This window comes from Coregonus lavaretus (assembly GCF_964263955.1).
Source record: "Coregonus lavaretus genome assembly, chromosome: 28".
Taxonomy (NCBI): Eukaryota; Metazoa; Chordata; class Actinopteri; order Salmoniformes; family Salmonidae; genus Coregonus; species Coregonus lavaretus.
Genome location: NC_140015.1, coordinates 37307741 through 37318371, shown reverse-complemented (window position 1 = coordinate 37318371; position 10631 = coordinate 37307741). Strand labels below are relative to the sequence as shown.

Sequence of the window (10631 nt, the reverse complement as noted above, 5' to 3'; positions counted from 1 at the left end):
TGCATTCCTCAGTTATCGCCGGTCTCACAATATTCTGCACCATGTTTAACAGTTCTCCTTCGCCGTCCGGTCTAACTCCTACTCACATTGCTATATAGTAACACAATGTCATAATCTTTACTGGGCCTACACTCACACATTACCAGGTAGTAGATTCTAACACATCTCACAGAGTTTCGGAGTATAATAATTAGTCACTACTAAGAAAGTACTAATCATACTTAAAACAAGAACATTTCACAACTATATTTAAGGGTGGAACATTTAGTCATTACTTTTAACCTGTATATATTTTAATTTATATATCAGTAGCCAGGGTGGAAACTACAGCAAAGCTCTTCCCACACTGATCACAGCTACAGTGAGGGAAAAAAGTATTTGATCCCCTGCTGATTTTGTACGTTTGCCCACTGACAAAGAAATTATCAGTCTATAATTAATGGTAGGTTTATTTGAACAGTGAGAGACAGAATAACAACAAAAAAATCCAGAAAAACGCATGTCAAAAATGTTATAAATTGATTTGCCTTTTAATGAGGGAAATAAGTATTTGACCCCCTCTCAATCAGAAAGATTTCTGGCTCCCAGGTGTCTTTTATACAGGTAACGAGCTGAGATTAGGAGCACACTCTTAAAAGGGAGTGCGCCTAATCTCAACTTGTTACCGGTATAAAAGACACCTGTCCACAGAAGCAATCAATCAATCAGATTCCAAACTCTACACCATGGCCAAGAACAAAAAGCTCTCCAAGGATGTCAGAGACAAGATTGTAGACCTACACAAGGCTGGAAAGGGCTACAAGACTATCGCCAAGCAGCTTGGTGAGAAGGTGACAACAGTTGATGTGATTATTCGCAAATGGAAGAAATACAAAATAACTGTCAATCTCCCTCGGCCTGGGGCTCCATGCAAGATCTCACCCCGTGGAGTTGCAATGATCATGAGAACGGTGAGGAATCAGCCCAGAACTACACAGGGGGATCTTGTCAATGATCTCAAGGCAGCTGGGACCATAGTCACCAAGAAAACAATTGGTAACACACTACGCCGTGAAGGACTGAAATCCTGCAGCGCCCGCAAGGTCCCCTTGCTTAAGAAAGCACATATACAGGGCGGTCTGAAGTTTGCCAATGAACATCTGAATGATTCAGAGGAGAACTGGGTGAAAGTGTTGTGGTCAGATGAGACCAAAATCGAGCTCTTTTTTCCCTCATTAAAATGCAAATCAATTTATAACATTTTTGACATGCGTTTTTCTGGATTTGTGTTGTTATTCTGTCTCTCACTGTTCAACTAAACCTACCATTAAAATTATAGACTGATCATGTCTTTGTCAGTGGGCAAACGTACAAAATCAGCAGGGGATCAAATACTTTTTTCCCTCATTGTACATAGTTCTTGCCTTGACCTCATGGATATTATCCAATGTATTACTGATTAGTTTTAGGAACACACACGTTCACTATGACATCTTCTATGATAACATTTATCCATTTAGACACAGGGGAGACCTGATCCTAGATCAGAGCTGCATAATTTGCTCCATAGGTTACCATGGTGATCAGACTAAGTCAACTGTTTAAGAATGGGAGATGGATATGACTGTTTTCTGTTGACCCTTTATTTAGGGATCTGGAACCGGTGCCGGATAGGAGGGAGACCAAATACCACACGTTTTTGTTTTCTGGTGTTTTTTCATTGATCCTAACTGAGCAAAGCTCTTTCCACATAGACAAACATAAGGTTTCTCTCCAGTGTGGGTTCGCTGGTGTGAATTTAGGGTCCCTGATTGACTGAAGCGCTTTCCACACTGATCACAGCTATAAGGCTTCTCTCCAGTGTGTGTTCGCTGGTGGGAATTTAGGGTCCCTGATTGACTGAAGCGCTTTCCACACTGATCACAGCTATAAGGCTTTTCTCCAGTGTGTGTTCGTTTGTGTGTATTCAGACTGTCAGCTAGAGCAAAGCTCTTCCAACACTGATCACAGCTATAAGGCTTCTCTCCTGTATGAGTTCGCTGGTGTCTACTCAGGTGTCCTGATATAGCAAAGCTCTTCCCACATAGACAGACATAATTTCTCTCTCCAGTGTGTGCTCGCAGGTGTCTAGTCAGGGTGGAAGCTCGAGCAAAGCTCTTCCCACACTGATAACAGCTATAAAGTTTCTCTCCAGTGTGTATGTGCAGGTGTGTAGTCAGGATGGAGGCTAGAGCAAAGCTCTTCCCACACTGATCACAGCTGTAAGGCTTCTCTCCTGTGTGTGTTCGCTGGTGTCTAGTCAGGGTGGAAGCTAGAGCAAAGCTTTTTCCACACTGTTCACAGCTATAAGGTTTCTTTCCAGTGTGTATGCGCCGGTGTGAAGTCAGCACGGAAGCTAGAGCAAAGCTCTTTCCACACTGATCACAGCTATAAGGCTTCTCTCCAGTGTGTATCCGCTTGTGTATGGTTAGGGCTCCTGCACTAACAAAGCTTTTCCCACAACCAAGGCAGGGATAAGGCCTCTCGCCTGTATGAATTCTCAGATGATATTTTAAGGTGTTAGATGCAGTAAAACCCTTCCCACACTGAGAGCAGCTGTACGGTTTCTCTCCTGTATGGATTCTCAGATGAGATTTTAAGGTGTCAGATGCAGCAAAACTCTTCCCACATTGTGAGCATCTGTAAGGTTTCTCTCCTGTATGGGTTATTTGGTGTACTTTAAGACCCCCTGTAGAGATGTAACTCTTCCCACACTGAGAGCAGCAGTACGGTCTCTCGCCGTTGTGAATCCGCTGGTGAATAATGAAGCCACTCCGGCTAGTGAAACTCTTCCCACAGTCAGAGCAGCAGTGGTGAGGTTTCTTCCTTTTACATCTCTGCTGGTGTTTCTTGAAGTGTTCTGATCTGGAGAAACTCTTCAATGCCTCGTCAGCAACATGTGGTTGAAGTTCCGCAGATGATGAGACCCTCCCACATTTAGGGGTGTCTCCTGTGAAACAAAGACATTGAATAACTAGGTTTATGAAATATGGGTCCATAAACACAAATTATCATCAATATACAGTACACTCAGTGGCCAGTGTATTAGGTACACCTACAGACAGTGAGTCATGTGGCTGTGGCTTGCTACATAAAGCAGGCAGACAGGTATTGAGGCATTCAGTTACTGTTTGATTGAACGTTAGGACAAGCTAAACAAGTGACAAACAAAAGACAATGTCAGCGGCAGTCCTGTGGGTGAAAACAGCTCGTTGATAAGATAGGTCGAAGGAGAATGGCAAGACTCGTGCCAGCTAAAAGGCGGGCCACAAACATACAAATAACAGCGCAGTACAACAGTGGTGTGCAGAACGGCATCTTGTAGATCCTCGTCACGGATGGCATAACGAGTCGATCCTCGTCACGGATGGGCTATTGCAGCAGAAGACCACACCGGGTTCCACTCCTATCAGCTAAAAACAAGAAGAAGCGGCTCCAGTGGGCATGTGATCAACACTGGACAATTGAGGATTGGATAACTTTATCTGGTCCGACAAATCCCTGTTTCTGTTGCGTCATGCTGATGGCATTCAGGATTTGGCGTACCGAATATGAGCCCATGGACCCATCCAGCCTGGTGTCAACAGTACAGGCTGGTGGCAGTGGTGTACTGGTGTGGGGAATGTTTTCCTGGCACACGTTAGGTCCCTTGATACCAATTGAGGAACGATTTCACGCCACAGTGTATCTGAACATTGTTGCTGACCAAACCCAATAAAGTATCTTTGAGATGAGATAGCGAGGGCTGTTGGCAGCATGAAATGTGCCGCCGTCCAATCTGCAGCAACAGCGTGATTGCATCGCGTCGTTTCCAACACTAGAATACATGCCCCGAAGAATAAAGGCTATTCTGGAGGCAAAGGGGGGTCCGATCCGGTACTAGATGGGTGTACCTAATAAACTGGCCACTGAGTGTATATTGTTTATAAATCAATTAACAGAAGTTTCAGAAGCAGATTGTAGTCTAATCCACACACCCCAATGTTCTTACTTGATGAAATCAAATCTCCATCTCCCTCCTCCTCGTGTCCTTCTCTCACAGTTCCACTCTGCCCTGGTGTTTTCCTGCAGTCGACCAGCCACAAAGACACCCTCTTCAGACCCTGCAGTAAGGCTCTACCAGGAGAGTTGTGACCAGGGGACTCCAGCAGGGTGGAGGGGGACGGGCTAGCTCTGTCCTGGTGACCACAGGAAGTATTGTACATAGAATATTGTTAGACCAAATATTTCTGATTGATTGGGTGCATCCTTATAATATCTCCTTTCTCCTATGGACTTGCCAAGGTTATTTTCCATGAATGCAGAGCTATGATAGTCAATTAATTAACACTGCTTTCTAATTAACACTGCTTTTTTACCAACCAATCCCATGAGCAGCAGCACGTAAGAGCTCCTCAAATATATTTTTTTATACAAAAAACTATATATTGTGAACAAATTGTCATACTTGAGTAAAAGTAAAGATACCTTCATTGAAAATAATTCAAGTGAAAGTAAAATCCTACTTGAGTAAAATTCTAAAAGTATTTGGTTTTAAATATAGTATGTAATTGCTAAAACATCCTTAAGTATCAACAGTAAAATTATAAATAATTATAAAATCCTTATATTAAGCAAACCAGACAGCACCATTTTGTAGTTTATTTATTTAATGATAGCCAGGGGCATTCTCCAACACTCAGACATAATTTACAAACGAAGCATGTGTTTAGTGAGTCCACAAGATCAGAGGCAGTAGAGATGACCAGGGATGTTCTCTTGATAAGTGTGTTGCATCCCTAGTTATAAATGATGTGGTTAACTGTATGGATAAAAGGCAAACATTGTGCTGCCCTTTCATTGACCTGTCAAAAGCTTTCGATACTGTTGATCACTCACTGCTAATTCAGAGGCTTTCCTCAATTGGCCTAGACCAGGCTGCATGTGACTGGTTTAAAAATGACTTGACAGATAGAACAATGTGTATCTACCGTAGGGCTGGGCAATATGGCCTAAAACTCATATTTCCTTTTTTTTCTTCTCAAATGTATGGGCAATTCATGATATATCTCGATAAAAAAAAAAAAAAAAGTTTTCTAAATGAGCTTAGTTGTACAATTAAAAGGTAAAATACACTGCATTTAAAACAGTCAGCAATAAACGAATGAATTCAAAGCTTGTAAAATTATTCCTAAAATGAATATATGCCTTCCACAACCATAAGACCCACTAATAATTAAATGATTTTATCAAAATAGTTGTACATGATTTTTTGCAATAGTCACTGGTCTGGCTTTCAGGTCCGTCTATAAAAATAACCTTTTTGTTACAAATTTAACCAGAACCATGCATAATGCACATTCACTAATAATGTTTCTGGCATTATAGAAAATTAACCGGTCTCATAAACAATCTCTCAAGTAGCCAGCTAATATTTGTCTTTTAAGTTTAGCCAACTTGGATCTAGGTATAATTACACAAGCTCTGAACTCCGCTATCAAGGCAAAACAGTTGAAATGTTATGAAAACAACCTGTTTGAACAGCATGCTAGCCTGTCCACTTTGTTCAAGTGTTGAAATCAAGTGGCCTACCTTATTTCTCAGAATGAGAACAAGTTGCCAATTCCTTATATAATTGTTTTACCCTTATTGCACATTTATAAAACACAGTCATCCAAACAGCTAGTATAACAATCATTATTTGACTAAAATGATGCAAGCGATACGTGGTACCGTAATGCGCGCCCAACAAACTGAGCATTAATTTTCCAGAATGAATGTTCATTGATATATCGGTTTTAATTGTGTCTGCTCAAAATTTGAGGAGTTGAAAAAAACAGGGTATGGTTCGAAAGGTTAACTTCTCCTCTATTACAGTAAAATAATGTCTCCATGTGTTTCGGTGTCCATATGACCGATTCTGTTGGACCAAACCTCAAATACAAATAGCGAATTGACACCGTTTGTCAGAGAGGAAGAAGTGATCTCTCATTTTTGTTGTTGTGAGTGGTAGGGGGAGGGGCTTGGAAGAAAGAGGGGAAGGGAGAGGTTTCACTCTCGCCAAAATGCGTTTCTATGCGCTTATTTTGAACCTTGTCACCTGCCTTCCCACCTTCGGGACAACGACTCACATTGTTAGGGCGGAGACGTAAGCATCTCGTCATTATATACAGATCTCTGGTGTAAGTGGGAAGGTGCACAGCACAGAAGGAGCGAACAAGACCAAAAAGACAACAAGCGGATATAAACGGTCATTAACAATGAAAAACACAAAAAAGATTGATTCTGCAATACAGGCATTTGGAATATCGCGCAAAAACATACATTCAAATTAATTTGATATATCGCCCAGACCTAATCTACTGATTGTGTTAAATAAGTTTTCCTGGATATTTTACGAAAGGTGTCCCACAGGGGTAGATTCTGGGTCCTGTACTGTTTAAATTAACAATATTGACTTGTCTGTAAAAAACTGTAACCTGCACTTGTATGCTGATGATACTGTTGTGTATGCTGTTGACCAGGCTCTATCTGAACTACAGTGTACCTTCATTGTATTACAGAAAAACTTTATTGACCTGAAATTAGTATTGAATGCAGAAAGAATTAAGTACATATTCTCTACAGCGCATAAAAATAACTGATGATTTAAGCATATGTACTTCATATGTACTCCATATTGATCGTGTCCCTACTTACAAATATCTGGGCTTCTGGATAGATGAAAAGCTGTCTTTTAAAAAGCATATTGATGAGTTAGTTAAGAAGCTGAGAATAAAATGGCGACATCTATATGAACGCAGCTGCCACTTCATTAAAGCCGTTAGATGTAGTGTATCATAGCGCACTGCGCTTTATTATGGGTGACAATCTTAGTACTCATCACTGCATTCTCTACCAGAAAATTGGTTGGCATTCTGGTCTCTACGGAGTTAGGTAAATCAGCTTTTAATGCTCTTGCACCTTATTTGTGTAACAACCTTCAAATTGTTCTTAAATTTGATGTTTTGGTGCTTATAGGGCAATTCAGAAAGCTGATTGAGGACCTTATTACTGATGAATGTGTTTGTTTTTTATGACCATGTTCTTTCTGCTTGCATTTCTATTGATGTGTATTTTCTGTAATTCAGGGCTCATCTGTAAAAGAGACCTTGGTCTCAGTATGACTCCCTGATAAAATAAAGGTTCAATAAAAAAATTATAAAATCCTGAAGTGTGCAATCGCTCACTACTTTCCACAAATGTACAGGTCTTTTTTTTCAATCACTTTGGCACATTTTTCAAATGGAAGTGGTATTTATATAGATTCTCTTATTACACATGTCAAAACTGATAACAGTTGTAATGCCCCCTGTATTATGTTCAGAACCTTTGATTGAGCATTCATTGGAGTTGAACACATCTTGATTAACCCAGAATTTAAGTCTCACGTAATTTACCACCCAAGTATTTCAGCAGTGCATTGTACACTACACCATACTTTCAAATGTTTAGTAGCTCAGTATTTAGCAGTTTGATTAAATGATAGTTAAATGTTTTGTTAACAAATGACAGCAAAATATTTTCAAAAGTAATACATTGAAAATGGCCTAAGACTGTTGAAACATCTTGATAATCTGTTTAGATTTGTGTGCTTAGATTTGTGAAAATTGCACCAAAGAGATTTAAAAAACGAAGGCCATTGGATTGGTGGAGTCATGGGCTAATGGGAGGGCCATGGGTGCGACTGTTCCTGCTGATAAAAAAACAAACATGATGTAGGCCTACCATTATTTAACACTATAAAACATGATTTAACACAAACATTTAAAACTATAAAACATCGCAAAATGTATATGATTACATTCAATCCTGCAATGTACCCTACAGCTGTTTGTCAGTATACCTCCTTGAGGGGACCCCTGGGACTGGCGGCTGCACTGCTGGTTGGCTGCTGGTGGGGGAAGCACCAGGGTCTTCAAAATTATTCATTTTTTTTGTAAGTTATTTATTAAGTTTAAATTAAGGTAACACACTGCCGGGACTTGAGGTAGGCCTATACAAGAAGATTCCAACAATGACGCATGTTGTCTACATTTTAAACAGTCTAATACATATTTAGGCAGGAATTAAGAGACATTAGGAAACAACAAATATTCAAAAGAACAGAATAGCATATTCTGAGTTTAAAAGTAGACTCAGCGATATGACATATGCTAGATGCATAAAGTAAACAGGTACATTTCCGCAATAACAAAAAACGTTGAAGTGCGAGGCTAAACGATTATTTATTTATCTCCGAGCGGCGCAGTGGTCTAAGGCACTGCATCGCAGTGCTAGCTGTGCCACTAGAGATCCTGGTTCGAATCCAGGCTCTGCTGTAGCCGGCCGCAACCGGGAGACCAATGGGGCGGCGCACAATTGGCCCACCGTCGTCCAGGGTAGGGGAGGGAATGGCCGGCAAGGAGGTAGCTCAGTTGGTAGAGCATGGCATTTGCAACGCCAGGGTTGTGGGTTCGATTCCCACGGGGGGCTAGTATGAAAATAAAAAAGAATAATGTATGCACTAACTGTAAGTCGCTCTGGATAAGAGCGTCTGCTAAATGACGTAAATGTAAACTAGCTAGCTTTCAGCTGCCTGGTGTTAGCTAGCTAAAGATGCTAGCTGCTGGACATTGGACAAGCAAGCTAACGTTAGCTAATAGCAGCTGTATTGTTGCCAAGCACCAGAGTTGCTGACCACGTTAAATAGAACTCAGATTTGGCTGAAAAGAAATGAGCAATATCAGAAATGCTACAAAAAGGTAGCACATTGTTGGTTCTTAAATGGACGGAAATGTGCACCTGAGAGCCATAAATGTAATTAAAACTGTTGCACCTACAAACAGAGTCAACCTACATTAAAAAAAAATCCAATGGTCGTTTTAATATGATGCAAGAATTTCAGCTAAGTAGGCACAGGAAATACTGAAAACTCACGATTATAATAATGGAATATAACACAATAAAATAGAACCTAATAATTGTCAAAATATTATTTTTTTGCCAGCGCATAGTGAGATGCGAATCTCACAGTTACTTCTCAAAAATAATAATAATTTGTAAAGGGGCTATTAACTAGCTGGCCTGGCGCTTCGTTGTCCATGAATGAAAGTTAGGCTAGCGAGCAAGCATTTTAGCCAGGTAGCCTAACACAACAAAAACTGTTTGTTACATGCAAAATGTTTTGTGGACTTCACCGGACAGATGTTACTCTCCTCTCCGTCTCGGCTGTGTCAAGACAACAGGATCAAACACAATAATCACAACACATAGGTTGTGATGTCTTTTTTCCCCTGGCTTCCATGTAAAAAAAAAAAAAAAAAGTCTGCCTTATTTCTCCATGGTTCTGACTTTATCTTCTCGTTGCGCATTGCCTTCTATCAATCTGTGTGCGATAGGCTAGTAGGCTACTTTGCGGACTGACAAAATATTTTAATGACCACCATTGTTTATTTTTTGTCCAGCTGTTCAAATGGAACGAATGGATATGGAAGATCAAAGATGAAAACTAGGCCTAGACATTTTATACTGTTAATAAAAGTAAACCAAACTTACCCGATCCATCGTGGAAGCTATTCTTTCTTCAACGTTTCTTCAAATAAAAAACATGACAGTAAATATGTAGCCTACGCTAGTTATTCTTTGTCACAGCGTTCAGATAAACAGCTAGACCAGAGCAATCAAACGTACTTTGAAATATCAACTCGATTTAAATTGTGACTAAACTAAACGTCTGATGTAGGCTAATCTTACATAAGAAAGATCCTGGATAAGATTTTACCTGATCTATTAGAGTCAATAAAACGTTCCAACACCCTATCCACCACGAATCCTGTTGTTTGTCATCGTCTACTTTTACCCGGGAGCCACTTGGAACTATATGCTCTTCGAGAGTCCAGATATTGTTATTAGCTGAGTCCCAGTAAGTGTAGCCTCGTAAATACCAGACTGATTACGGCGCTATCCGTGCAGCGAAGCAGTAAAACCCAATGTATGTTCAATCCGACGTCAGCAGTGGCCATGAAGCATTTACAGCAATGCAACCTGCGTAGTAGTCAGTGCATTCAAACTTCTTCCGCGGAGCAGAGCAGAATCAAAGCTGTTATGAAGGAAGTGGTCTTCTTCTTCTTTGGTATTATGGCGGTCCGCATACAATTGTTATAGGTGTATCCCGCCAACTACTGTATTGGCTGTGTATCAGCCTACTACTCCTTAGTATGAATTCATTACACTTTGTGAAAAACCAACTAACCCTACACAGTGGTGGAAAAAGTACCTAATCGTCATACTTGAGTAAAAGTAAAGATATCTGTAGTAAAAGTAAAGAAAGGGTCCTCTGTAGCTCAGCTGGTAGAGCACGGCGCTTGTAACGCCAAGGTAGTGGGTTCGATCCCCGGGACCACCCATACACAAAAAAAAAAAATGTATGCACGCATGACTGTAAGTCGCTTTGGATAAAAGCGTCTGCTAAATGGCATATTATTATTATTAATAGAAAATGACTCAAGTGAAAGTCACCCAGTAAAATACTACGAGTAAAAGTCTAAAAGTATTTGGTTTTAAATATACTTAAGTATCAAAAGTAAATATAATTCCTAAAATATACTTAAGTA

General features: G+C 40.2%; 1 protein-coding gene across 1 annotated transcript; it reads right to left on the bottom strand.

The window, feature by feature from the left end:
* Positions 1 to 1378: 1378 nt before the first annotated feature.
* LOC311103757 (uncharacterized protein) lies at positions 1379 to 10048 on the bottom strand. Its single transcript, XM_084145405.1, has 4 exons — positions 9800 to 10048; positions 9574 to 9610; positions 4010 to 4196; positions 1379 to 2968 (listed from the first exon to the last, which is right to left on the bottom strand). The coding sequence occupies exons 2-4, from the start codon at positions 9580 to 9582 to the stop codon at positions 1626 to 1628; spliced, it is 1539 nt and encodes a 512-aa protein (XP_084001531.1). The 5' UTR covers positions 9583 to 9610; positions 9800 to 10048; the 3' UTR covers positions 1379 to 1625.
* Positions 10049 to 10631: the final 583 nt, after the last annotated feature.